The following is a 27,971-nucleotide window of genomic DNA, read 5'->3' as shown; positions in this document are numbered from 1 at the left end:
CCTCGGGGTACCCAGTGCAGCCCCAGAGCCCCCTGGCAGTGCCCAGGGAGGGGGCTCCAACCCCCTCCTCAGCTGCCACAAGGAAACCACACAACCAGGTTGATGGAACAAGTGTCTCTTCAGCGGGTTTGCCCCCATATATAGGTGCATCTACTGAATATATACAGGCCTTGGTAATAGCATAATTGAAACTCTGCCATGCTTGACTTGATGGTGCTGGACTAAGTCGTGGAAGAGGATGGAGGGGTCCGTGTACCCTGTAAGGACAAAATTCCTCCTGTCCAGCTGCAGGAGGATCCCATTGTCATGCATGGCAGGTAACCTGCCAGGACTCCAGCAGGGCACATGGGTTATGCACCTGCCCAGTTTGCTCACGGAGCTGCTGGATCCAGGACTGGTGCCAGACTGGGATGCTTCGGGTGGCAGAGTCCAGCCCAAGCACTCCAGCTGAGCTGAGATCCCTGCCCCAAAAGCTGAGGTGCCTGCTGCTCCATGCCATGGGCATCAGGAAGCACCTGGGAAATTCCCTGCTTTTCTGCCTCTTCCTCCCCTGGCAGGTGAAGGTGTGGCTTAGCCCTGGAGATTCCCCATTGGAGGTGAAAGCTGCTAACATCCCACACCCATGGCACATCCAAAATGCATTTTGTGGGCAGCTGACCAGCTCTGGAGTGTCCATGAGCAGTGAGAGAGTCCCCTTGGAGCATCTCTTGCTGGAGGTGGCATTTCCACTCCTTCCCAGCTGAGACAGAGGTGAAGAAGAGCCAGGAGTGATGTCAGGCTTCTCCCTATCAGCTAGGGTCTGGCTGGCAGGGCCATGGTTTCCCACCCTTCCATGTGGTACCTCCAAAGCCCAAAATGTCCAGAGGGTTTTTGCTTTCACCCTGTAATTGCAGAGCTTGCTGTGAGCTAGTGGCAACTCCTGGCTCCTCCTAGAGCAGGCAGTGGCTGCTGGATGATCCCCTGCTCCATTAGGTCCCTGCTCCAGCCTTGGAGCTTCCTTACAGAGAAAGTCCAGCTGATGTTCCTCCTCTCTGACTGGGGGACAGAAGCTGCTCTGTCCTAGTCATCGTCACCAAGAACACACTTCACCAATAAATAACCCTTGTCTTGTAGCTCCCAGGTTCGGGTCAGCACACGAGTGGGAGGTCCAAGTCATCCCATGCTGTGGCTCTCCTCGCTGTCTTGGGGTTTTTTTCCCTCTGAGGCTTCACTGTAACGATGAGGACAAGAACCCAGCTGCCTGGGTTGTGTTTCTGAAGTCCGAGTGAAGTGGCTTTGGTTTGCATCCAGGCTCCTCTGGGGATAGGGAGGGATGGGGAGCAGGCTGGGGGGGTAGCAAAGGGTCATTCTTCACTGGCTGATTCCTGGAGAAGGCGATGGATGTCCTGGAAGGAGGGACGGTCTTTAGTGTCCCGTCTCCAGCAGCTGAGCATTAGCTTATAGACTGAGTCAGGGCAAAGTGCAGGCTGGGGAAGGTAGGTCTTCAAAAAAAAAAACCAAAAACCAAACCAAAACAAACACCAAAAAACCAAAAAAAGCGAAGTAAAAAAACAAAATAAAAAACAAACAAACAAACAAAATGGCAAAGATTACAAAGGGAAAGAATTATTGCCACCAAAATTTTAAAAACCCAAACAAATAAACTAACAAGCTGCTCCTCTGGACTCTGTTTCTCCATGCACCCAAGGGAAGGGCTTTGCTGCTCTGTGTCCAGGGGCAAGGGAAACCTCAGGTAGCATGGTGGAGGTGATGGGGATATCTGCTCAGGTGTCCCAGCCTGGCTAAAGCCACAGAGTTGTTGAGGGCCAAGTGATGCCTTTGACTGCATAAAGTGCAGGGTTTGTGTGCCAGGCCCTTCACCAGGACTCCTTTTCCTATAACTCCTACCCTAACACCAGGACTCCTACCCTATAACTCTCCCATAGCCAAGATCACCTTAAAACCCTTTCCCAGGTCCCCCCATGTCCTGGGAGCATTGCTACCTGTCCTGTCCTGTCCTGTCCTGTCCTCTCCCATCCCATCCCGTCCCGTCCCATCCCATCCCATCCCGTCCCGTCCCATCCCATCCCATCCCATCCCATCCCATCCCATCCCACCCCACCCCATCCCTACCTGCCGGCCCTGGTCCCGGAAAAACTCCCCGGTGTTTTCGATGACCTGCTCATCAGAGAGCTGGGAGTAGGGCTGCTCCCTGCAGAGGGTGAAGGTCTCCCACAGTGTCACACCAAATGCCCACACGTCGCTGGCAGTCGTGAACTTGCCCTGGCCAAAGGGAGCCAAGGGGGTCAGACAAGGGCATTACCCCATCCTGCCACATCAACCCTATGTGCTCAGGGGTCAAAAGCTCTTTCTGGATGCTTCAGCTTCCAGATCTCCTCCCAGAGCTGCCTCAGCCCCCCAAACCTGCTCTCTGCCCAGGCTCAGAGCTGGGTTAGCTCTGGGTCTGGGTAAGGACTGAGGTTTACACAGGTAAAAATTATTCCTGTTCCCTCTTCCAGGTCTGACTGCAGCCAGGAGAGGAAATCAAGCTCAAAGATTGGCCACTGGGAAACCAAAGCTCACCACAGCCTCCCCACCCTACTCCTCCTCACTTCCACTGCTCCCATGCCTGCAGGTTTCACCCCAAAGCCGGGCTCTAGGGAGGATGGAGACTTCTCCATCCCTTTGGCATTCCCAACCCAAGGAAAAGAGGCTGTGAGCAGCCCCGGGGCACTGTCAGTGTCCACCAGAGGACCCCACATACCAGTAGGATGCTCTCCCAGGACATCCAGCGGATGGGAAGCACCGCCCTCCCCTGGATGCGGTAGCAATCCCATTGTAGAGATTCCTGCTCATTCCCAAACCAGCTATCTTGATGGAGACTTCTCTATCCCATCAGCATCCCCAACCCAAGGAAAAGAGGCTGTGAGCAGCCCCACGGCACTGGGCACTGTCAGTGTCCACCAGAGGATGGTCTCCCAGGATATCCAGTGGATGGGGAGCACCACCCTTCACTGGATGCAGTAGTAACCCCATTGTAGAGATTCCAGCTCATTCCCAAACCAGCTATCTCGATGGAGACTTCTCCATCCCTTCAGTAGCCTCAACCCAAGGAAAAGAGGCTGTGAGCAGCCCCGGGGCACTGTCAGTGTCCACCAGAGGACCCCACATACCACTAGGATGCTCTCCCAGGACATCCAGCAGATGGGGAGCCTCCCCTGGATGTGGTAGTAATCCCCGTTGTAGAGATTCCTGCTCATCCCAAAATCAGATAGCTTGATGGAGATTTCTCCATCCCATCAGCATCCCCAACCCAAGGAAAAGAGGCTGTGAGCAGCCCCAGGGCACTGTCAGTGTCCACCAGAGGACCCCATATACTAGTAGGATGCTCTCCCAGGATATCCAGTGGATGAGAAGCACCACCCTTCACTGAATGTGGTAGTAACCCCTTTGTAGAGGTTCCTGCTCATTCCCAAACCAGCTATCTTGATGGAGACTTCTCCATCCCATCAGCATCCCCAACACAAGGAAAAGAGCAGTCAGTGTCCACCAGAGGACCCCACGTACCAGCAGGATGCTCTCCCAGGACATCCAGCGGATGGGAAGCACCGCCCTCCCCTGGATGCGGTAGTAATCCCCGCTGTAGAGGTTCCTGCTCATCCCAAAATCAGCTATCTTGATGGTGAACTGCTTCCCCACCAGGCAGTTGCGTGTGGCCAGGTCTCGGTGCACAAAGTTGAGGGAGGAGAGGTACTTCATGCCAGAGGCAATCTGGGTGGCCATGAACCTCAGGTCACTGTAGCTGCCGGGGGGGAGGGACAAGGGAAGACTGAGGCTCTGGGGAAGGATGGCAGCAAAGGGGGGACACACACCTGGCCCCAGGATGCCAGAACAGGCAGCCCTACCTGACGGTGGGTGTGGGGCTACCAGGGGTGCTGCCTGCCTGCTGGCGGGACAGGAACTGGTTGAGGTCTCCGTTCTCCATGTACTCGGTGATCATGCACAGGGGATCATCCGTGATGCACACTGCCAGCAGCCGGATGATGTTGGGGTCCTTCAGCCTCGACATGATCTTGATTTCCTTCAGAAAATCATTCCTTTCCGGAACAGAAACCACACGGATCGGATAGACAGACCCAGAGGAGCATGGAGGTGTGCACAAACCACCTGAGCATGTCACCCACACCCCTGAACTCCCCTGGCACCCGTGGGTCCCCCCCTCCCCTAGGACTGGGGGTCGTGAGGGGGAACTTGGGGCTCATCCACATGTGGCTGTGGGGTAAACTTGGCTGGTGGATGGGGTGCTGGGAAGCTGTTTAGGATCAGCCAGGACAAAGAGTCCTGAATCACAGCAGCTTGCAGCTCAGGACCTTCAGACAGCTCAGACATATGTGGTCCTCATGGCTGCACCAAGGCCCAAGCTGCTGGAGGCAAGGGGATGCTTTCCAAATGCTCTGGATGGGGTTTTGGGGGTAGTCAGGGAAGAGATTCCAGGACATCTGCCCCCTCTGGCCCTATACCTGGCATTCTTGTTGGCATCTGCTCGCAGCATCTTCACAGCCACCAGCACAGGGTGGTTGGAGCTGGCATCCAAGCCCTCCAGGGCAAAGTCCTTGCCCGTGAACTTCTCTATCCCCTCGACTTCACAGAGGTGAACCTGGAGGGGAAAAATGGGCAGCCCTTACCTCCCACCAGCCCCCAGCCCCAGGAAGAGCCTTGCCTGAGCCACATTTCAGAGCAGGTCCAGCTCCCACTCACCTCTCCAAACTGGCCTTCCCCCAGCTTCTCCTTGAAGGTCAGCAGCTTCCTGGGGAATTCCTCCACAGCTACATCTTTGCCAGAGAGCAGGTCCATGGTGAGGGCTGGCACTGAGTAGGTGTTGCCACCCGTCACACCCTGCAGGTTGACGATGTCGGCCTCGGCGTAGTGGGGGACACCCTCGGGGACACTGGCCTGGAATGGCTTCACAGGGACACTGCAGCCTGTGGTGGACACAGCAGGATCAGCCCTGCAGAGGGTGTCCCTGCCCTACACCTTCCCCACCCCTGTGCCTGCTCAGCCACCACCTTCTCCATCCCTGGTACTCCCCAAAGTTCTGCTGCCCTGGCATGGCTGGGCAGGCACCAGGGGCTGCCACTCTTCTTCCTCATCCCTGACACCCCATGGCACCCATCGAGTGCCAGATGAGCCAGAATCAGAGCCCTGACCTCTGCCTGGCTGAGGAAGGGAAGCTTGGAAGGGGAATTCCAAGGAAAGCGGCGGGGACACAGAGCTCATGCAACATTCCACCTAAAAAACGTTTGGAGCTTGGCCATAAAGCCAAGGCTGGGGCTGCACTGGGCTGGGTGTAGGGTGGGCTGGGCTCTCACCCTGCAGAGGGTCCCAGCCCTCACCTGTGTCCTCCTCCACCGGGGCGAATTCCGGCAGCTTGCGGATCAGGCGGGAAGGCTCCTGGTAGTCACGTCCCAAGGGAAAAATCCGGTCGTAGGTGGAGCTGGATTCCTGCTCGCTGGAGGAGGAGGAATGGTTGTGGTTGAACATGCTGGATTCGCTGGGCAGGGAGAGGCTGACAGTCATTTCATCATCGAGCATCCTCCGTGATGCCTGCGAGAGGGCAGCAAGGAAGGAGAGAGCTGGGACCAAGGAAAGAGAGAGCTGGGACCAAGGAAGGAGAGAACTGGGACCAAGGAAGGAGAGAGTTGGGACAGGGGGGCTCCACAGCACCAGGAGGATGTGGTCTCCTCTGCTCCATGGCACTGTGGCTGTGCCCAGTGACAAGCCCACCTCCCCAGTGCCCTGTCCTGTTTATTATCTGCCTCTGTGGAGAAGAGTTGGGCTCCATCACCTCTGAGATTGCCCTGGGTTAGCCAGAGGCTGCAGTGAGACCCCTTAGGCTCCCCAGCCCAGGGGGACAGAGGACAAGGGACAGAGCTCCCAAAGTCACTGCCCTGCTCAGCTAAATCCCCTTCCCTGGAAGATGGGTGCAAATCACAACCTTCTAGAGGAGAAGGGAGCATCAGTCCTGGCAAAGAAAACCCTGCTGTGCCCATGCTGGGCTCCCACAGGAGCTGGCCCGGGACAAGCCCATGACCTTAATACACCTCACCAGCCACCCTGCCTTTCCTCACCTTCTCCAGCATCTTCTGCCAGAACTGCCTCCAGAGAATGATGACAATGATGGCCACCAGGATGAAGATGATTGCCACCAGGCACCCAATCAGGATGCGCGTGTTGCTGTCGTCAACTTTGAGTGTGGGGTCTGGCAGGAGAAGGGGACATCAAGAGGCTGTCACAGCAGGAGTGGAGAGAGCCCCTGTCTCTTTCCTCCATTGGAAGGGGCAGATCAGTGGGGCTGATCCCCACCCAGCTCAGGGGGTGACATGGCTTTCCACAGCTTACCATAAGTGGTGGGGACCACGGGTGCCTCAGGGGGGGCCACTGAGTTGTTGTACATGGCTGCATCTGGGAATATGAAGAGGAAGAGAGAAGAAAGAGAGAAGAAAGAGAGAAGAAGGAAGATGATGGAAGATGATGGAAGATGATGGAAGATGATGGAAGACAATGGAAGATGGAGAAAGGAAGGAGAAAGGAAGGAGAAAGGAGGAAGAAGGTAGGATGAAGAATGAAGGAGGAAGGAGGAAGAAGAAAGGAGGAAGGAGAAGGAAGAAGAAGGAAGAAAGAGAAGAGAAAGAAGAGAGGAGAAAGGAGAAAGGAGAAAGGAGAGAGAGGGGAGAGAGAAGAGAGAAGAAAGAAGAGAGAAGAGAGAAGAAAGAAGAGAGAAGAGAGAAGAGAGAAGAGAGAAGAGAGAAGAGAGAAGAGAGAAGAGAGAAGAGAGAAGAGAGAAGAGGGAAAAGGGAAGAGAGACCATCAGGGTAGGGGGGGATGGGTGTCCCACATGCCCACTCCCTCCTTTAACCCCCCCCAGAAGGCCCCAGTCCCCAGAGGGCTCATGGCAGCAGGTACCGGACTGGAAGGTGATCTCACTGAACATCATCCAGGCATCAGCAAAATAGTACTGGCACTTGATGGCATTGGCCATGCGGTGGAGCAGGGGCACGGTGACAAAACGGGCACTGGGGTTGACATCATCCAGCACCAGCACGGAGGAGATGGCACTGGGCTCCCATTCGCTGGTGTCGGAGCGGAAGTAGCACTGCACCTCCTTGAAGATCTTCACCCCTTTGGCAAACATGTTGTTGCAGTGGACCTGTGGGGCAGCTCTGATCAGGGCACCCGTAGCAAGGGCTGGAGACACAGGGGTTTGGGAAGGGGGCTCGGGGACAGCCAGACCTTCATGGCAGTGAAGTTCCTGATGCGGTCGAACTCAAAGGTGATCTCCACGTAGCCCCCGGCTGTGCTCTCGTTGCGCCAGCCCACGTAGTCATAGCCCGGCCAGACGTGGTACTCGTGGGTCTGGGTGAAGTCATCCAGCCCTGACACACCATCTGTCAGCTGGCCCAGGCCCTCGGTCATGCTGGCATGTGGGAGAGAAGAAAGGGAGGGTGACTGTCACCAACCCCACAAACCGGACACTGCCCAGCACTGCCCTCCCTGGCAGCTCCTTGCATCCCCTGGAAATTTAGGGTGGTTTTTTTTTTTTCTTGATGCCCTCTCTGGAAAATCTGGTGTGGGGTGATGGATGTGCCATGAAATTAGAGTAAAATTCACAAGAGACAGAGTGGGGGGTGCATTGCCCACCGTGCTGTCACCATCACCACGTGCTGCCTCCCAGAGCTGGCCCTTTCTCCGGATTCAGGGAGCCTCCAACTCTTTGCTGAGGATCAGCACATCACTTTGCAAACCCAGGGAAGAAACACCCTGCCTGGCACAGTGCCCACCATGTTTACAAGCCCACCCAGTCCTCACCTGTACCCAAAAGCCCCATCATACACAGAGTCATTCAGGTAGATGACAGTGCCCCCGGGAAGGACGAGCTGCTGCCCGGCTGGAGCGTTGTAGGACACCAACCCATCTGCAGGGAGAAGAGGGTGAGAGGGACAGACAGCCCCCAACGGGATGGACAGACCCCCAAACCCCTCCCAGCCAGGCTCTGGGGACATGGGAAGGACACGGGGACCACACCACCCACCCAGCCAGACACAGCCATACAACTCCACACGCAGACAGACGTTCATGGAGTGGTCGGTGACAGGGATGAAGCGGATGAAGCGGGCGATGAGGGGGGGCTCCAGGTCCTTCAGGACGATGTCGTAGGGGTTGGTGTTTCCATCCAGCAGCTGGGGAGAGAGCAGGGTGGTGGGGACAGGCACCACAGGCCCCCACACGTTGCCTAAGTGTAGCTCCCCCCACCCATCTTAGATTCATAGAATCATAGACTCGGCTGGGTTGGAAAGGAGCTCTGAGAGCATCCAGTCCAACCCTTGATCCACTCCCGCTGCAGTTCCCAGCCCATGGCACTCAGTGCCACATTCAGTCTCTTCTTAAAAACCTCCAGGGATGGAGAATCCACCCCCTCCCTGGGCAGCCCATCCCAATGCCTGAGCACCCTCTCTGGGAACAATTTCTTCCTAATATCCAACCTAACCCTCCCCTGGCAGAGCTAAAGCCCATGGCCTCTTGTCTGACTGATCTCTGCCTGGGAGCAGAGCCCGACCCCCCCCTGGCTCCAACCTCCTTTCAGGGAGTTGGAGAGAGTGATGAGGTCTCCCCTGAGCCTCCTCTTCTCCAGCCTCAACACCCCCAGCTCCCTCAGCCCTTCCTCACAGGACTTGTGCTGGATCCCTTCACAGCCTTTGGACCCACTCCAGGACCTCAATCCCCTTCCTGAACTGCATCTTCTCACCTGCTTCCCGTGCCGGTTCCTCCAGGAGATCCAGCGGGTGCCATCCCGGCTGTAGTTGATCTTATACATGGGGGCAAACTCGTTGCCGTGGCCCCCGGCGTGGCGGCCCTGGGTGCCCACCAGGGTGATGAAGTGGAGTCCTTGGAGGTCGATCTGCAGGAATTCCTTCAGGTCATCGGGTTCCACCGGGATCTTGGGGCACCAGGCACCGTCACCACCCTCTGAGTCCAGCCTGCAAACCCGGAGGGCAGGAGCCATTCTCAGGCAGATGAAGCCACCCCCAGGGCCCCTTTTTTGTTCTCCTGTTTTGTTCAGCCCCTCTGAGGGACTCCACACTCACCGTCCATACTTGGCAGCTGTAGAGTCAGACCACTGGCTGGAGGCTGAGATGTCCTCATCAGGGATGTGCCCGCCGGACATTCCCAAGGGATACCGGCACACGGCTGCAACAACACCAGCAGAGCTCTGAGAGGGCATTCCTCCCCAACATCCCCAGCTTATGGGACATGGGATGGCACTTCTGGGGCTGGGGCACATCCAGAGCAGAGCAGAGGCAGCTCAGGCAGAGCTTTCCCCATCCCTCTGCTTTGGGGAGCAGGGATGAAGCACAATTCCTCTGCCTCTCCTGCACGAAGCCACAAGCAGGTGCCTGCCCAGCAAAACCAGCAGCAAGGGGAGGCAGTGCTGGCCACAGATGTCCCCAGAGGTCCCCTCAGCCTGCAGCTCAGTGAAGGCAAAGCCCATGGGCTGGTACAGCTGTCCCCTTGTTCTGGGGGGAACCCAGAGGGGCTGCTCACCCCAAAACTGTAGTTGCTCACCCCAAAACCTGCTCTCACCTGTGCCACCTCATTGCTCCCCCCCTGCTCAGGGGAACAAGTGACAAACGCAGGTGCTTGCCCTCCCTGCCACCACCCCACAGCTCCCAGCACCAGGTTCTTCTCCTGCCCTGGCTGGGAGTGGAAAAATACACGGGGTGGCGAGGAGGCTGCATCCCTGCGTGGCAGCCAGCTCTCCCAGCACTGCAGCCACGCTGCTTCCCAGGAGTTTTATTTTTTGGGTTGGTTTTTTTTTTTTTTTTTTACACCCGTTTGCCAAGGGAGCTGCTGAAAGGTTGGTTTGTCTGGCCATGTTTACTGTCTGGCCAACAGCTCCAGCCCACAGTCCTCCCTCCACACGCTGCCTGGAGCAAACACCCGCAGCACCCAGGTGGCAGGGACCAGGGGGAGATGCAGTGCCAGGGCCACCTCTGCTGTCCACACAGCAAAGAGGCCATGGTGCTCCCTGGAAGCCAGATCCCAGCCCCAGGACCCCACACCACAGGGACCTGCATCAGGCAGAGGGATGGGTCCATCTCCAGCATGAGCACTGGCACAGTGAGGAGCATCCCTTGTCTCCAGCTCTCCCTGCAGAGCAAAGCCCCCACTGATTTCTCATTTAATTATTGCCAAGTAATTGCTCAGCTCCCAGGTAATAACCACCCCGGCCTGACAAAGCCAGAGAAACAAGAAGAGCTTCCCCAAGCACTCTGCAGCCTCCAGGAAAGACTCAGTGAACTTCCCAGGGATGGAAGGAACCTTTGAAGGACCTTGTTATGGGGATGCCCTGAGGAAACCCTCATGTGCTGCAGGTGCCTTGGGCTCTGTGTCCATCCCTGCAGAAACCACCATCCAAACACACTTCCCTGGCTGGCATCCAGCACAGTGTTGTGGTTCCTGAGCAGAAACCAGGCACCCAGTCAAAGCCACTTTCCTAAACCTTGGGTTGCTGCAAAAACCACCAAAGAAAGCACCTCCCAGCAGCAGCCATCAATACCCCCGTGACTTGCCTTCTGCACACCACAGCCTCAAAGCTGAACCTCTCAGAACCTTGCCAGCACCCTGCTAGCCACACGTGGCACCCTGGGGATGCTACCTGGGCCACTGGTGGTGGCAGAGCCACGGGCAGGAGGACAGCAGAGGACCTGGGGCCACCACACACTGGGAAAGCTCCAGAGATGGTGGAAGTGACACGAGCCCAAGCTCTGACAAGCTGGCAGGATTGTGAAACCCAGTGAAACACAGCTCAGGGCTCCTCCAGGCACCTGCTCCCCATCTGACAGAGGGATGGGTGCATCCCCAGCAGGAGCATCCCTTGTCTCCAGCTCTCCCAACTTACCTGGGTTGACCTGGGCTCTTGCAGCCTGCAGGATGAGGAGCAGCAGTGGTGGCAGCAGCAGCAGGGCTGGGCTGGGGGTGGCCAGCATGTCTGCAGTCCTGCAGAGACAGAGCCAGGACTCATCATCACACTGAGCTGAGCTGAACCACCCAGAAATGCTGCTCCTGCTTGGGACAGGCAGCCCAGGACAGGAGGGCTTCCCCTGCACTACTCCATGTGTCCCTAGATCTCAGCCTTGAAGAGGAAGCAAGAACTCCAAGCCTCACATCTGGGATATTTGGGGTCCCAGTATCCCATCCCCTCTGCCACCCCCCCCCCAGAAGCCACAGCATCAGGATGCTATGACAACACAGCTCCATGAAATACAAGACACGTGGCCCTGCCACGTCCATGGAGCTGGCAAAGTGGCCACAGGATCCACGCGAACTTCCCAGGGATCTGCTGGGGTCAATGCCCACCAAATGGCAAGGAAAAAGCTCCAGCTGGGCTGCCTGCTCTTGGGTGGCTTTTGGGAGCAATAATTCACTGCACAACCCATCACACCCCAGAATCAGAGCATGAGGCAGCACGAGACTTCCCTGCCTTCTGGCTGGGGAGAGATAAGAGCAGATTATCACCCAGGATTTATGGCATGTTTATTGTGAGAGGTGCCCGTGGCAGAGCAGATCTTGGGGACAGGAGTGACAGAGGGCACAGCTTGTGGAGCCTGTCTCCAGGGGAATGTGGAATAGAAAGGACCTGAGGGGCCTGGCAAGAGGGCAGCAAGGTGAGAAAAAAGTCTGGTGCCCATAGAATCCTAGAATTGGCTGGGTTGGAAGGGACCTCAGAGCTCATCAAGTCCAACCCTTGATCCACTCCCGCTGCAGTTCCCAGCCCATGGCACTCAGTGCCACATCCAGGCTCTTTGGAAAGATCTCCAGACACGGAGAATCCACTACTTCCCTGGGCAGCCATTCCAATGCCTGATCACCCTCTCCAGAAAGAAATTCTTTCTCATCTCCAACCTAAACCTCCCCTGGCACAACTTGAGACCCTGCCCTCTTGTCTTGCTGAGAGTTGCCTGGGAAAAGAGCCCAACCCCCCCCTGGCTCCAACCTCCTTTCAGGGAGTTGGAGAGAGTGATGAGGTCTCCCCTGAGCCTCCTCTTCTCCAGCCTCAACACCCCCAGCTCCCTCAGCCCTTCCTCACAGCACTTGTGCTGGATCCCTTCACAGCCTCCTTGCTCTTCTCTGGACCTGCTCCAGCACCTCAATCTCCTTCCTGAGCTGAGGGGCCCAGAACTGGACACAGGACTCAAGCTGTGGCCTCACCAGGGCTGAGCACAGGGGCAATGGGGAGCTCTCCTTGGCATGAAGGGATCCCCCCAGCCCCAGGGGATGCTCACCCTCTGACTGCCACTTCCCAGCCATGGTGGTGCCAGGAGCACCCAGAGCCTGAGCAGCTCCAGCAGCACCCCTAAGCCCCAGGGCAGGGCATGGTACTGGAGGAAGCATCATGGACACCCCCCCAGCCATCACCAGCCCTGCCCAGGGCTCCCTCTTGCCTTGCTTGCCAAGAGGATTTTCATCCTCCTGGAGCAGCCCTGCACATAAGCCCTGGGTGCAGCTTTTTATTTAAAAAAAAACCCAAAACCCCCTATTTTAATGGCATTTACATGCAAGCTTGCAGAAAGAACTTACTAACCTGGGGGTCAAAGGGCCCAGAGCTCCTTCCTGCACTTGATTTCTGGGGTAAATCCAGCCAAGTTCTGCTGTACCAGGGATGCCTGAACTGGCTTGATGGGTCCCTGAGCTGGCTCAGCACCCAAGATCCCATCCCAGGACCCACAGCCTTGTCCCCACCACCCAGACAAAGCCCAAAGCTGCCACCAGCTGTCCCTGTCCCCAGTTGGGAAGGACTGGATCCAGCCCTGCTCCTTGGCAGAACTGGGCTTTGGCACAGCAGAACCAAGGCAGGAGTGCTGGGAAGATGCCAAAACACAAGGAGGGTGCAAAGTCCCAGGGACCTGCACCCTGCCAGAGCCTCCCTGCACCCAGGGGTGCAATGCTGTGTTCCCCAGGGATCTGATAAATCCCACAAAGAGCTGGACCCATGGGGGGTTTTTTTCCTCTTTTTTCCTAATTTTTTTATTTTTAAGCACATATGTGGCTGCTTTTTCTTTTATTTCCATTTTTAATTATTTTTATTATTATTCTTCTTTTATTTTATGGGAAGCTTTAGTTGGTTGCAACTGCAAATCTGAGCTTCAACCCTGGGAGGAATCCACTGAGCTCCTGGATTTGAGCTCCCAGTTCCCCCAGCAGTAAAATCTCAATTTCCTTCTGCATTCCAAAAAAAGATCCAGGGATATTTCTCCCCCCCTTCATACCCACTATTCTGAATAAACTCTGTGAGCATCAGGATACCAGATGCTGCAACATCCCACGGAAAATATATTTACATTTGGGTTAACACAGGGAAATTTATCCCCACGAAGCTGTTGGGAAGTTCCCAATCCTGGGAATGGGTTTGGGGGACAGTGGGGAGCTTGGGGACCCAGGTACCAAAACTGGAGGTTAAGGGGGACACAGAGAAACCCAGAAAGAATTGATTTTTGTTCCTCCAACCTCCCAGAGTTTTTTTGTCCAAAAATATTTGCTAAAACTTTTCAATCACTGGAAATTTTTAGTGCAGAGGTTTTGGAGCTCCTCCCTGGCACTGCCTGGGTTTAGGAGCTTCCCTCAGCTGCTCTTTTGCTTTTTTCCCCCCTTTTTCTTTTCCCTCCTTTCTAATTCTACCCAAATCACCGAGGAAAATTAGAGGGGGGGAAAAAAAAACCCCAAAAAATCTTCATTTGTTTAGAGACAAACTCCTGGGGAACCACGGCCCCTCTTCCCTCCAAGCCCAGCTCCAAGGGGGGACCTTCCCATCCTCCCCAGAAGGATTTTTTTGTGGGGAAGGGACTGAAACCCTCACCCCCTGTGCACCCTAAATCCTGGATGTTGCTCTCCCACAGCTCCCATTGCCAGGGGATTTCCTCAGACTGGAAAATGAGGAACATGCTGGAGGGAAACATCCCTAAGAAGCTCTGGATGGCCCTGGAACATAACCCCAAGGTTCAGCTTTGCTTAAGGGGGTTCAGGACTCCCTCCCCAGCTGGCACTCCAGCCCCCAGCATCCTAAGGCTGGAGCACAGAGCAGCATTCTGGGACCTGTAGTCCTCAAAAAAAAAAAAAGAAAAAAAAAGCAAAAAAAAGCCATTTTAGACTTTCTCTGGGCTGGATGCAGCCCCATTTTCTGCAGCAGCAAGCACCTCCCCAGCCAGGCTCAGCCAGGGCATCCCAGCCACACAGGCTTGGAGAAGCAGCCAGCATGGCCCCATTGCTGCCAACTGCTCTGGAGGGACAGTGCCAGCATCACAGCCTGGGGACATGGGGACCTGGGGACATGGGACTCTCTGTTAGCTGAAAATCTGCTGTCCTGCTCCATGCCAGTGTCACCCAGCCAGGGTTTAGGGCTTGGAAAGGGGAGGATGAGGAGCAGGATGTCCACTGAACCATTGTCCCCATGTGTGTCCCCTCCCCACTGTTACCTGGTCCTGGCTGGGGGACCCTGGGGACAATATGGGTGTCGGGATGGTCAGCATCATCCCACACCCCCCTTTCTCCTGGCTTTGCCAACAAACACAGAGGTGGGAGCTGAGGTGGGACACCAGGAAACGTTGGGCTGGCACGAGGCATGGGGAAAAAGAGAAAAAAAAATAGAAAAAAAATATAGAAAATTCAGGGAGCAGCAAAAAAAAAAAAACAGAGAGAAGAAACCAAGTGTCACCTCCTTGGGTGGGAACACAGCCCCGGGCAGACCCACACCCCATCCCCTCTGCCCAGACTCCAGCACAGAGCACAAGTGACCCCCATATCCCCCCCAAAATCTTGTCTGGAGGGGCTCAAGACCCTCCCAGACCCCCCCAAGGAACTCACCAGAGAGGAGGGAGAGGTGGGAGCGGGCGGGCTCCTCGCCCCTCGCCCTGCCCGGGGGGAGCCAGGCAAGGAGCAAACTTCCCCGGGCTGATGCAAGATGCCTCTGGGAGAGTGTTCACATTCTGCAGATTCCTGGGAGCCTGCCAGAAATCCCACAATCCTACATCTTGCACATTTGGTTTCAATTAGGGAGAGGAGAGAGAGAGAGAGAGAGGGAGAGGGAGCCAGTCACCAATCCAGGCTGGCTTTGCAAGCAGAGGTTATTTTCCTCCAGCCCCAGGGAATGTGTGCAAAGCTATAATTTACAGCAAAACCCATTCATAGTGAGAGAGGAAAAAAATAATATAAAAAAAAAAGGAAAAAAAAAAAAAAAAAAAAAAGAGAAAAATCCCTGTGAGCAGTGAAGGAGCTTAAAGCAAGAGGCAGCATTTTGCTTGCTGGCACCGTCAGGCCCTACAGGGTCGGGGAACCTCTCAGAAAGTCAGCACTGCTCCCCAAATGTGGGGAAAAAAACCCCAAAGGGATGGGTAGAGTTCCCCAGAGTGGGGGACAACCCAGGGAGATTGGGACAGGACCCCCTTGCCTCCTAAACTCCTCCAGAGAGGAGCCTGTTGTGGAGCCAATCCTCCTCCTCCTCTAATTAATCTCTTTTAACGACTCATTTGGTGAGATTAAGTTTGGGAATTCTTTGTACACTATTCTAGGAGTAGGATTATGACTCAGGAGGTTTGTATAAAAACACAGTTTTACTTAAAGGTGAGGAAGATGATAAAACATGTCAGCTTACAGCTGGCAGGATGAGGAATGATGGTACTTCCAAAGCAGTGGATCACAAGTCAGCAGAACTTCAGGAAGTTGTCAAACCAACAGGATACAACAAAAAAAAAGCCACGGGGAGTAAAACTTGAAGTTAGAAATTATTGTACTCTTATAAGGTTAAAAACAGATAAAGAAGAGACAGGAAAGATCCCCCCACCCTTGGATCCAGGGATGCTCTGGGTAGGAAGTTGTGGTCCATGGATGATGGGCACACACCCAGCATTCCCAATCTGCCTCTTTTATGCCCCCTGACCCCCCCTTTTTGGGGGGGGCTTTGGCATCTCTTGCACACACCCAGCATTCCCAATCTGCCTCTTTTATGCCCCCTGACCCCACTGTTTTGGGGGGCTTTGGCATCTCTTGCACAGCCAGGTGTTCTCTTGGGCCCCTCCAGATGGGATGACAAAGCAATAACCCTGATTTCTGCACATGTGCCCTCTCCAGGGGCTTTACATGGGGCACACACAAGATGTCACTCTGCAGGGTACAGCTGGCCTGTCCCTGTCCCTTATGGAATAAGGAGAGTGCTCAGCTCATTGGGATGGCCACTGGAGGAGGGGATGAGCTTGCAAGCCCTGTTTCTCAGGGTGGTTTCCCAAATGAGGGTCTGTCCTTGAGAGAACAGAGTCCAGATGGCTGATGAATGAGGCCTCCACCCAAGCCACCCTCCACCCAATGTCCCTTTTGTCAGGGTGGGTGTTTAGAGGCAAATCTTCCTTTTGGGATTCTCCAGGCACTCACTATATGGGATGGCATCTGGGCACCACAAGCTGCAGGGACCAAGAGTGACACCCCCAAAATTAGGGTGATGGAGGTGACCCATGAGCTCCCATCACTGGTCTGGAGGGTCCCACAAGGGCTGCCCTGCTCTGCCACCCCCCCATGGAAGGGTGTGGGGCTTTTTTGGGGACACTTTGAGGCCAGGTAACTGGCAGAGAGGAGAGCTGGCCTGGCACGTGGCATGGGAGAAGCACTCTGGGTCCCCAAGCTGCACAAGGAGCTGGTGGTGGCTTCACATGATGGGCAGGCAGCAGCTTGGCACTGTGGCCACCAACAGTGCAAGATCAAGGAGAGAAAGTAATAAAATAATAGCAAATAAATTAATAATAATAATAATAATAATAATAATAATAATAAAGATAATATAAAGATAAAAATAAAATAAAAATAGTAAAAATAGTAAAAATAGTAAAAATAGTAAAAATAGTAAAAATAGTAAAAATAAAATAAAAATAAAATAAAAATAAAATAAAAATAGTAAAAATAAAATAAAAATAGTAAAAAGTAAAAATAGTAAAAATAACAAATTACAATAATAAAAATAATAAAGATAATAAAAATTAAAATAATAAAGATAAAAATAATAAAAATAAAAATAAAATAAAAATAAAGATAAAATAATAAAGACAAAGAATAAAAATAAAAAATAAAATAAAAATAAAGATAATAAAAATAAATAAAAATAATAACATGAAATTAATAAAAATAAAATATAATAAAAAGAATAAAATAAAATTTAAAATAATAACAATAAATAATAAAAATAACTGCTTTGCATAAATTTTGGGGCAATAGCTCAAACTGTAATTAAAACATTCCAATGAATACTTTAGCTAGTGTTTAATGTTTTAGTTTGGCTCTTTCACACCAGCACTGACACTGCTATGGGGGGGAAGCAGCACCCCAACAGCTCCTGCCCTATGGGGCACCCCAGGCTGCAGAACACCCCAGCCCCAGGGCTGCTGTTGTGTTCTGCCAGCTCCCTCCTTGCCAGGCTCTTGGGACAAACAAGGGGACAGCCATCTGTCCCCCAGCAGATGCCAGAGTGATGCTGAGGATCCTTGGTGGCAGCAGCTGAGGTGCCAGCTCAGCCACAGGAGCAGGGACCATCCCAGTCACCTGGGCACTGGGGGATTTGGTGACTTCCAGGCAGAGTGGTTGAGACCCCATTCCCAGGGAGAGCCTCAGGACAAGGCAGAGCACCACAGCCACCCCTGGGCTAGCAGGAGGGGCAGGCAGGAGGAGGTGGGTACTGTGTCCCTGTCCCACATCCCATCATTCCACCCAGCTCTGCATTTCCCTGTCCCACATCCCACTATTCCCCCCAGCACTGCATTTCCCTCTGTCTCATCCCATTATTCTACCCAGCACTGCATTTCCCTCTGTCTCATCCCATTAATCCCCCCAGCACTTCATTTCCCTCTGCCCCATCCCATTATTCCCCCCAGCACTGCATTTCCCTGTCCCACATCCCATTATTCCCCCCAGCTCTGCATTTCCCTGTCCCACATCCCATTATTCCCCCCAGCACTGCATTTCCCTCTGTCTCATCCCATTATTCCCCCCAGCACTGCATTTCCCTCTGTCTCATCCCATCATTCCCCCCAGCCCTGCATTTCCCTCTGCCCCATCCCATTATTCCCCCCAGCCCTGCATTTCCCTCTGCCCCATCCCATTATTCCCCCCAGCACTGCATTTCCCTCTCCCCCATCCCATTATTCCCCCCAGCATTGCATTTCCCTGTCCCAGGACCCCATGCAAAGGTGTTGATGTCCAGAGCAAGAAAACCCCAAAGCAAACACCTCCCTTTCCATCCCTCCTGGTGCCTGGGGAGCCAGGAGATCAACGAAGAACAGCAGAAGCCTCCCAGGTTCACCATGCAGCCCCTCACCCCTGGCACAGACATCCCTTTGGGATTTGGGATTGCCTCCCTGTCCCTCAGACAGGTCCCTTGCCCATGGGGACCTCCCAGGGCCCAGCAGAGCTGGTGGGCAGGGGGAGGTGGTGGTGCAGCCCCCCCCAGAACGTGGCCTCCTCCCATCTCCTGGTCCTCATACCCTGGGAGCAGCAGCTCCCAACCTGCCTTGGCCACATCTGCTGCTCCACAGCATCACCCAGGAGCCCCCTGACAGCTCCAGCTTTCCAGGGATGCTCCCAAGGGAGCAGAGTGCCCAACACCCACCTAGGCACTAAGGGGATTTGGTGACTTCCAGACAGGGTGATTGAGACCCCATTCCCACCCCTTCAAGGGAAAAATTCCCACCCCAGGCAGCCCTGGGGCAGTGGGAACCTGTGCCACCCCACAGCCTGCAGCAGAGGACATGACCAAGCACCATCCCATCTCCCAAAAAAGAAGGGGGACAGCAAAGCCACTCTGCCCCAAGGCACAGGGACAGCACCTGATGGGACACAGGGGGCTGTGACATGAGGAGAGGAGCTCTCCCTGGAAAAGCAGAGGATGCTGGAGGGCACCATGCCAGGCTGGTTCACCCTGAGCACTCCAGACTCCCCCCTGCCTACCTGCTCCATGTTTCCTGCTGCTTCCAGAAATCCAGGAGGGAAGCTCAGCCCTCCACTTCCTGCAGAAATGCTGAACCCTGGGCCAGAGGAGCTGCAAACCCCCTGGGCAGCAACCCCTGGTGCATTGGGGAGGGAAAATAAACTCAGCTTGCTGCAGTTGTAGCTCTGCTCCAAGCATAGAAAGTCACCCTCATTAGGACACCAGATGAGACAGGAGGGACTGGGAGTTTAATTGGATGCTTCCAGTTGGGCAGTGTACAAAGGATGAGCAAAAGGGAGGGCATGGGCAATGACAAGGAAAGTATTAAAAAAAAAAATAGTCATGTGGATTTTGAGAAAAAAAATAAAAATTCAAGATTAACCCCAGCCCCGTACCATAAAAATCCTCTGCATGTACAATGACTGCTACTATATACACGTTTAAAAATAAATGCCCACAGCCTGGAGTGCAGAGAGCAGCACCAAAGCTGTGTTTCATGGCAAGGGGAATCCACAAAGTGTTTGGTTTTTAAATTAAAATATAAATAGAAGCATACAACGTGCCAAGAACCGAGCAGGTTACTTTTTCCTCTGCAGAGCAAGCAGGATCAGCCCCTGGCAGTCACAGCTATCAACCTTCATCTGTCCAAATTCCCAGCCTGAGAGGTGGGACAAGCACTGTGCTGCTCCTACATCCCATTCTTCACCAGCTCGTGGATCCCATCCTCATCAATAATCAGAGGGGTGTGGAACTCTCTGTCCTTCACGTACTTTTCCAGACCCTAAGGGAGGATGAAGCAGGTTGTTAGGGATGAGGAACACATCTCTGCTGACTTGCTTGAGCTCTGGTCCCTTCCTGTGCCTTGAAAAGCTCCACCAGGGAATTCAAGGCACAGGTATTTTTGGATATTTTCCAATATTTTGGATTATTATCCAATATTCAAGGCATTTTTGTAGCTTATCCATGTGTCGCCCCACCCACTTGGTTAATCTGCTTAATCTCCAGAGACCAACTACTCACTTCTCCTCCATAGGAGACAAGAGGAGAAATTTCACACTGGATTGGCAGGTCATTTGCATCCTTCAAGCTGAAAAAATAAAAATAAAATTAGGTTAGCCCCCTCACAACAAGGGACACAGACGGGGCCCAGAGATCTTGCAGATGGTGAGCAGAGAGCTGGGGGCTGCCAGCCCACACAGAGCCCACACCAGCACTGAGCTGCCCTGGGTTAGTCAAGCCTTGAGTATTCTCCACAGAGGTGTGAGCTGAAGTTTAGATACCAGCAGGAACTGAAAGGGAAGAGAGTTTGAGATGCAGCTTTCATGAGGACCTCCATGCCTTCCCATGTGTGCAGCTCCAGCAGTGCCCACACCACAGCCCCACTGCATCTGATGCTGCATGCAAGATTCTCACTCCTTCCTCTTCCTCCTCCTCTATCCCTGGGGTGGGGAGAGATTTTTTTTGCACCTTTTCACTAGGCCACAAGTAAAGTTTTTGCACCTTTTCACTTGTGCACAACCTGAGAGCACAGGGCAAGCCTGCCTGCCCACTCAGAAATACTCCCTGTGGCTCTCTGCTCCTCCTGCCTTTGCCTCCTAGTTCTGCACAGAAGCCTGAGCTGGTGGTGACAATGACAACTCGAGGACAGCTGCAGTCCCTGACACCATTCCAGCCTTTGCAGGACTCCCAGGATCCAGACAGCATGGAATTCTGGCTGGGGGGAGCCACCAAGGAACCCCAGAGTGCCCCTCCAGTCAGCCAGGCATCACCAGATATCATCTGTAACAACACTCCTCTCACCCAGCTCCAATTTCATCCCTCCTCTGCCTGCCCCAGCTGGGAATAAAGAAAACTTATCCATCCTTATCCCTGCTGTGGTGTCAGATTCCCATTAACTGGCAGTGAAGGGGCAGGGGGGGCTGCAGTGCATTGTTTCTCCTACATCCCAGCTGGTGGGATGGCCTAGTTACAAACACCTGGGTGTCTGGAGTTAAATACAGGTGTATTTACCTCACCTGAGAGTACCAGAAGACACAACTTCTCCCAAAGAAGGGTAAGGTAGAGTCTGGAAGTCATTTGCACTCACCTGCTCCAACTCTTAACCACACAGTTGTGTCCTGTGCCTACAGAGCTGCTGCTATTCCAGAAGTTGCCTGAACATTTCTGTCACCTTTCCCATTTACTCATGTAAACTTCCAAGCACTGAGCCAGGGGTTCCCCCACTGTCCCAGCCTGGGGCTTCCAAATTCAAGAGATTCAGTCCCAGAGAGCACAGCTGGTGGCTGCTTACCTTGGGGTTCACACACAGAATCCTAGAACTGGCTGGGTTGGAAGGGACCTCAGAGATCATCAAGTCCAACCCTTGATCCACTCCCGCTGCAGTTCCCAGCCCATGGCACTCAGTGCCACATCCAGGCTCTTTGGAAAGATCTCCAGACACGGAGAATCCACTACTTCCCTGGGCAGCCCATTCCAATGCCTGAGCACCCTCTCCAGAAAGAAATTCTTTCTCATCTCCAACCTAAACCTCCCCTGGCACAACTTGAGACCCTGCCCTCTTGTCTTGCTGAGAGTTGCCTGGGAAAAGAGCCCAACCCCCCCCTGGCTCCAACCTCCTTTCAGGGAGTTGTAGAGAGTGATGAGGTCTCCCCTGAGCCTCCTCTTCTCCAGCCTAAACACCCCCAGCTCCCTCAGCCTCTCCTCATAGGATCTGTGCTCCAGTCCCTTCACCAGCCCAGTTGCCTCCTTTGGACCTGCTCCAGCACCTCAATCTCCTTCCTGAGGGGCTGAGGGGCCCAGAACTGGACACAGGAGTCAAGCTGTGGCCTCACCAGGGCTGAGCACAGGGGCAGAATCCCTTCCCTGGACCTGCTGGCCACGCTGTTCCTGAGCCAGCCCAGGATGCCATTGGCCTTCTTGGCCACCTGGGCACACTGCTGGCTCCTGTTCAGCTTCCTGGCAATCCAAACTCCAAGGTCCCTCTCTGTCTGGCTGCTCTCCAACCACTCTGTGCCCAGCCTGGAGCTCCCCATGGGGTTGTTGTACCCATGCTGCATCAAAGCCCCCAAAGAGCTTTATTTAACATTTTCAATCCCATTTCAATCTGCCTGGAGGAACACTGGCAGAGACAGCAGCTCTGGGAGCAGCTGGGCTGAGTCCCCAGTGGCATCACCAACAGGGAAGTGTCACTGCCAGGATGTTTCCCAACAGCATCCTGCCTGGAGAGGAAACTTTGGGAAGTGTGGGTGGCTGCCTGCTGTGCCAATGGGATATTCCCCTTCCCATTAACCCCACTGGCTGCCTCTGCAGAAAGAAGGCCAGGAGGGAGCAAATGAAGCTCAGTACAAACCACCCTGAGAAGAGGCACCCACGGGGGTCCTGCAGAGAGACATTGCCCACACCCAGCATGCAGCCCCCCAGCTCTGTTAGTCTCTAGGGACTCCTGCTCCCCAGCACAGCCCCACTGCTTGTCCCCCAGCCTGTTAGTCCCTAAGCACAGCCCCACCACCATGCATGCTGCACGGTATAGTTACTTGTCATTGACATCTGCTGGGGTGGCATCCGACCTTCCGTTTGGGACACTACGTGGGAATAAGCAAGGGTTAGTAAAGGAGGGGAAAATAAAACCAAAAAAAAACCCCCACAACAAAATGAGTCTGAGGTTTTGCTGTTCTCTCCAGACGTCAGGGATGTTGGGAGCCCAGCTCAGCTGTACCATGGATCTGATGGTGTCCTTGGGCTGTAGGCAGCCACCTCTTCCCTGCAGGGACAGCCTTGGTTGTGTGATGGAGACCAATAGGATTTGGCAGGGAATCAAGCAGGAAAGCTCCTATGGACCAGGTGATTGCTCCTCCTGCAGCCACCATCCAGCCTGCACACAGTTTTACCCCACAGAGCTCCCAGGAGAAGGAACCCACAGCTGATGGCTCCAGTAACACTGGTTTCAGGAGTGTTTGAAATGGAGGAAGGGCTAAGGACCACCCAAAGTGCTTTACAACCAGCCCCAAAAGGATGCAGGAGTGCTGGGAGCAACTCACCGAGGGATGGCAGGGATCCGTGTGCCATTTTCATCCACAAAGTGTCCCCCAGCATTGAGAACCCAGCAGTGGTGCAGGGACATCAGGGCATGCCTGGCTGTGGTGGGATTGTCCTTGCCATTCTGGCTGTCTGCATTCTTCAAAGGAGAAAATTCATCCTCACGGAGCACCTCGTACACCACAAACTTCCTGGGAGGGAAGAGGGAGTGGGAAATGGTTGGGAAATGTTGCTGCTTCCCCCTTGGCTTTGGTTTCTCCCCTCCCATGGGCTGTCAGAGCCACAAAAAGCAAAGAGGGGAGGGCTGTAGGGTCAAGGAGATGCTCTTCTGGTCCAGGAGCTAAGCAAGAGGCAGACAGCATCTCTTCCTCCTGCTGCTCACACCCCTGGGTCACATCTCAGGGCACAATTGTCCCCTGGTGCTGAACAGCATGGGAGCCCTGGGGCATCACCAGTGGGTGCAGCCCTGGAACCCCCCAAAGAGGCTCTGCTCCTGGCAGAGAGAAAAGGACATACTTGGAAAACTGGAAGATGTCAAAGACAAACTTTTCCATCTTGATCCCATTGGGTTTCTCAGGCTGGATCAGCTGCCCTGTAGCAATGTCAATGTGGGGGATCTTCTTCTCAGCCACGTGGTGCTGCAGCTGGGGTTCATAAGTGCTGCAAAAAGGGGACAAGAAAGGACTGGCATTTGCTTGGGCAGGAGCACAACTCCATCCCCTCTGGCTTAGACACTGCTACAGCAGGACAGCAGCTCTGCCCTGACCCCCAGGCACCTGCTCCAGAACCAGTGGGCAGTGCTGGAAAACCTGATCTCAGGGAAGGGACCATGCAGAGAGGACAGGGCTCAGACCCCACAAGCCTCATCTCAGCATCCCTGCAAACCCAGCAGCAGGAAGCAAGGTCAGCCAGCCTTGCTTGGCATCACTGCTCCTCTACAGCAGCAGCAGTAGCCCTGGGGGAGCCTTACTTGACCACATCTTTCAGGAAGGCAGTGGTGAAGTAGTGATTGGCAATGTTGCCTGCATTGAAGAGCAGGCGTCCATCTGGGCCCCGTTTCTGGGCAGTGGCCAAGGAGATCTCACTGTACTCCACCACCTGGTAGACACCATCCACCCGACACACCACACCAACTGGCTCTGTGGGGTTTGTCTTCTCCACCACCTGCCCAAGGGGAAAAAAAAAAACCAAAAAACTGTCAGGGAAAGAGCCCTGAAGCCCTGCAGTTAATCTATTCCCTTTATCTCTCAGCTCCTAGAGAAGTTTCTTCCTGCAGAGGACAGCACGGGGAGCAGGGAATAGGGATGCTGGAGCCCTTCCAGCTGCTTGTGGCAGTGGTGACAGAAGGGTGGGATTTCAGGGGGTCAGGCACACCCTGTGGGCACAGGCAGGAGCTGGTACCAAGCCCACAAGCAGAGGGCACAGATAATTTTAGTGCCCAGCCCACACATGAACAGCCAGCTTGCTGCACATGAGCAGGAGGCTGCTGGATCCCCCTATGCCTGACCCCCTCCTCTTCCTCACACCACCCCCACCTCCCTCTGGGGATGAGACACCCCCTCAGCAAACTTTTATTTGTCCCTGCCAGCACAGCAGGGAGATGGCAGGACACAGACTTTCTCCTTTCTGCTCACTAACAGGGTTTATTTCCTCTTCCTCAGGCCAGGAGGAACTGCTTTCCCTTTCCCAGCTTTCTGAAAGCTTCAAGGTCAGCAAGACCTCCCAGCTGTTTGCCCAAGCTGAGCCCAACACAAACACAAAACCTCCCAACCCCTCTGGCTGTTAATCCAGCCTGCAGGTAAAGCTCACAGGGTGCTATTCCCAGCCCACAAGGCACAGGGTTGGGCTCAGCGTCAGCAGTGTCCTGGTCTGGTGCCCAGGACGTCATGGCTGGGGACAGCTGGCAGGCTGTGACAGGGATTCCAGCTGCACAATGATCCTCACAACCACCTGAACCATCCCCCAGCACCTGGAATGGGCAGCTCCAGAGTAGCTTTCAGCCCCAAGGTACCACTGGGTCTGTTTGGTACCATGTGTCTGGGCAAGCAACAGGCAGTGGGGTAAGTGATGCCCTGCATCCCCCAGGGTGTGACACTGCCAGCAAGCTCTGGCTGTAGCAAAGCATCCAAGGAAAGGTGGGAAACTATGCAAGGAGCAGGACAGAGCAGGGAAGCTGTAGAAAGTGATGAGGTCCTGTCCTCAAAACCATACCTTGGCCCCACAGTCAGCTCCTTTCTCCAAGCAGAACCCGATGAACCTGGGGTCAGCCACCTTCACCAGGATGTTGTCCACACAGTAGACGTGGACACTCTGCACACCCCTCCTCTCCATGTCATCCACAATGCCATGGGCCCCCAGGGCCCTGTACAGACCTCCATTCCCATCTGTGGAGGGAACAAAGTGTTGGGGCTGCAGCAAGACCTGGCTGTCCCATCACTCACTGACTCACACCCCTCTTCCTTCCCTGGGGAGCTGGCGTGGATAATCCTCAGCCCAGCTCCTCCCCACCCTGCTCCTCCCCACCAAAACAGACAACTCCCAGCCTCCATCACCCACTGCAGGACCACCCCAAGTGTCCCCAGATCCCAAATCTTGTCCTCCAGCACTACACCTCAACCTGGTGCATCCCTCCTGCCCACTGACCTGGTGCCATAGCAATCTTGCCCTTCTCCTCCAGCAGGATTTTCCCATCAAAGCCCAGGGCAGGCAGCATGCCTTGCTGAAAGAAGATGACGTTTTCCTTTTTCAAGCCAAAATAGTGATGTTTCAGGAAGAACTCCTTGGTGGACTCCATTGTGCGGCCGCTTGTCATGATGTACCTGTTGTAGAGTGTGAGACACCCTGTGAGCAGGGAGGAGAGGGAGGGTCTCCCACTGCTCATCCCAAATCTAGGGAACCACTTCAACACCCAGGACAGGCTTCTTTCCCCTAAAAACACTTGGAAGAATCTGTCCTGCTGGAGCCCCACCTCTTTAGCAAGCCAAGAAAGGGCCTCACCCATTTGCCACATAAATCTCCAGAATACAACTACACTGCACAATGGAGGAGACACCCAACGTATGCCACGACACCCACCCCTGACTGACACCAACACCTTGCACGGCCACCATCCCATGCGGCAGACTGACCACAGGTGATGTGACACGTTCCCAAGGGCCACAGGATGGAGTGAGACAATGTGGGACCTGCCAGTGCCACCCTCTGGACCCTGACCCACTAACAAGCTACACTCACAGCAGGGACACTGGTGGCAAGAGCTTCTATGGCAACCTTGGGCTGCCAAGTGGATCGGTACCAACCCTCAGATCCTTAGTCCAGGGCTAAGGCCACCCAACACATCCTGACACTCCCAAAGCCAACCAACACATTGGGATTCCCCCCCCCCCCCCAAAGCCACCCAACACAACGGGACCCCCCTTTAGGCCACCCAACACAACAGGACCTCCCTCAACGCCACCCAACACAACAGGACCCCCCTATAGGCCACCCAACACAACGGGACCTCACTCAACGCCACCCAACACAAAATGATCCCCCCAAGGCCACCCCAACACACCATGACCCCCTCAAAGGCCCACCAGATCATGACACCCCAAAGCCAACCAACACACTATGACCCTGCAAGGCCACCCAACACATCCAGACCCCCCCAAAGCCAACCAGATTGTGACCCCCCAAGGCTACCCAACACAAAGTGATCCCCCCAAGGCCAAGCAGATCACGACCCCCCAAAGCCAACCAACAGATCCCTGACCCAACCAGCACCAACAGACCCCCACCAACCCACAGGTGCCAACGAGACCCCTCAAACCCCAACTCCCCCGTGGGACCCTGACCCACCAGCCCCCCCTCCCCAGCCTCATCCCCCCGAGGGGTCACTCACCAAGGGATGTGGCAGGGGCTGCCGTGCTGCTCCTCCGCCAGCTGCTGCAGCCGCCGCAGGCGCTGGGCCTGGAGGTGGAAGAGGGTCTTTCGGGAGGGCAGCCCCACGTCGCACATGCCTTTGGGGTAGGGAACGCCGAGACGGGTCCCCTGCCCGCCGGCCAGCAGCAGCGCGGCCACCCGGCTCCCCGCGATCTCCGCCAGCCCTGCCCCGGGGAGAGCACACACACACACGCACACGCAGAAACACGCACACAGACACGCACACAGACACAGACACAGCCGTGGGGCCCTCCGCACCGGCTCCGCACCGCACCGGGCCCCGCCGCTCCCCACACCTACCGCGGCTCTCCCAGCGAGGCAGCAGCCCACGGTCGCGGCAGGCGCTGCCCAACACCTCCCGCGGCACCGGCTCCATCCTCCCGTCCAGCTCCGCCGCCGCTACCGCACCCTTTCCCCCGCCGTTCCCGCGGGCGCGGAGGAAGAACCGGTTGATCTCGGCCACGTCCATGTCCCGCAGCTCCGCCGCCAGCGCCCGCCGGGCCGCGCTGCCCAGCTCTGGCCAGAAGCGGAGCACATGGCCCTGCCCGCCCGCTGCCAAACGCTGTCCCAGCGCAGCCGCCGTCGCCGCCTCCTCCGCGTCCCCCGCAGCCACCGCCGCCTCCATCCCGCTCGCTACGGAGTCACCGCCCCCTCCCCGCCGCGATTTTATACCCCCCCTCCGACGCAGGGCGGCCAATGGCAAAGCGGCGGCAGCAGCTCCCGCGTCTTCATTGGCTGCGGCGCCGCGGCCTCACCTCGGAGGCTGCGCCCGGAGCCACGTGGTGCCCGAGCAGCCGCCCAATGGGAGCCGGGAAAGGCTCCAACCCCTCCCGGTGGCACCGCCAATCGGAGCGGCGGGAGCGCGCACGCCGGAGGTTGCCATGGCAACGGCCGCCACGTCAGCGCCGTTCCCGATACAGCCCCGCCCCTCCCCCACCCCCCCCGACCCGGACCGAACCGAACCGGACCGGGCGGGACCTGCGGCCACCGCGGGTCCCCGGGGGGAGACAGGGAGGGT

At 55.2% G+C, this 27,971-nt stretch overlaps 2 protein-coding genes across 6 annotated transcripts; both read right to left on the bottom strand.

Moving 5' to 3' along the window:
• Nucleotides 1-1,196: 1,196 nt before the first annotated feature.
• Nucleotides 1,197-14,979, bottom strand: DDR2 (discoidin domain receptor tyrosine kinase 2). 4 transcript variants are annotated; one of them, XM_030455624.1, is made up of 17 exons: nt 14,896-14,979; nt 10,937-11,034; nt 9,123-9,225; nt 8,783-9,014; nt 8,069-8,216; nt 7,846-7,951; nt 7,270-7,453; nt 6,943-7,186; nt 6,379-6,441; nt 6,108-6,238; nt 5,373-5,583; nt 4,738-4,961; nt 4,500-4,636; nt 3,885-4,076; nt 3,547-3,808; nt 2,113-2,262; nt 1,197-1,481 (listed from the first exon to the last, which is right to left on the bottom strand). In XM_030455624.1, the coding sequence occupies exons 2-17, from the start codon at nt 11,022-11,024 to the stop codon at nt 1,344-1,346; spliced, it is 2,613 nt and encodes an 870-aa protein (XP_030311484.1). In that variant the 5' UTR covers nt 11,025-11,034; nt 14,896-14,979; the 3' UTR covers nt 1,197-1,343. The 4 variants fall into 4 exon arrangements, with proteins under 4 accessions (XP_030311484.1, XP_030311485.1, XP_008493054.1 ...); XM_030455625.1 differs by having other exon boundaries at nt 1,197-1,385; XM_008494832.2 differs by having other exon boundaries at nt 3,547-3,781.
• A 4,241-nt stretch (nt 14,980-19,220) lies between these two features.
• UAP1 (UDP-N-acetylglucosamine pyrophosphorylase 1) lies at nt 19,221-27,584 on the bottom strand. 2 transcript variants are annotated; one of them, XM_030455627.1, is made up of 9 exons: nt 27,254-27,584; nt 26,913-27,117; nt 25,673-25,848; nt 25,241-25,413; nt 24,000-24,193; nt 23,546-23,689; nt 23,032-23,220; nt 20,015-20,081; nt 19,221-19,775 (listed from the first exon to the last, which is right to left on the bottom strand). In XM_030455627.1, the coding sequence occupies exons 1-9, from the start codon at nt 27,576-27,578 to the stop codon at nt 19,683-19,685; spliced, it is 1,566 nt and encodes a 521-aa protein (XP_030311487.1). In that variant the 5' UTR covers nt 27,579-27,584; the 3' UTR covers nt 19,221-19,682. The 2 variants fall into 2 exon arrangements, with proteins under 2 accessions (XP_030311487.1, XP_030311488.1); XM_030455628.1 differs by lacking the exon at nt 27,254-27,584 and adding an exon at nt 22,528-22,575 and having other exon boundaries at nt 26,913-27,239.
• Between the last annotated feature and the right edge of the window lie 387 nt (nt 27,585-27,971).

The sequence above is a fragment of the Calypte anna genome, chromosome 8 (genome assembly GCF_003957555.1).
Source record: "Calypte anna isolate BGI_N300 chromosome 8, bCalAnn1_v1.p, whole genome shotgun sequence".
In the NCBI taxonomy this organism is placed as follows: domain Eukaryota; kingdom Metazoa; phylum Chordata; class Aves; order Apodiformes; family Trochilidae; genus Calypte; species Calypte anna.
This window is presented reverse-complemented; position numbering and strand designations above follow the sequence as displayed.

Excerpts from the sequence above, each read along its gene's own strand:
- DDR2 (XM_030455624.1), bottom strand. The coding sequence starts at position 11,024 with ATGCTGGCCACCCCCAGCCCAGCCCTGCTGCTGCTGCCACCACTGCTG. Across the intron at positions 8,217-8,782 it reads GGAACCGGCACGGGAAGCAG|CTGCTGGATGGAAACACCAA; the intron begins GTGAGAAGATGC and ends CTCTCTCCCCAG. Across the intron at positions 4,962-5,372 it reads CCCGGTGGAGGAGGACACAG|GCTGCAGTGTCCCTGTGAAG; the intron begins GTGAGGGCTGGG and ends TGTCCACCACAG.
- UAP1 (XM_030455627.1), bottom strand. The coding sequence starts at position 27,578 with ATGGAGGCGGCGGTGGCTGCGGGGGACGCGGAGGAGGCGGCGACGGCG. Across the intron at positions 25,414-25,672 it reads CAAGATTGCTATGGCACCAG|ATGGGAATGGAGGTCTGTAC; the intron begins GTCAGTGGGCAG and ends TTCCCTCCACAG. Across the intron at positions 20,082-23,031 it reads CGGATCCCTGCCATCCCTCG|CTTGAAGGATGCAAATGACC; the intron begins GTGAGTTGCTCC and ends TTATTTTTTCAG.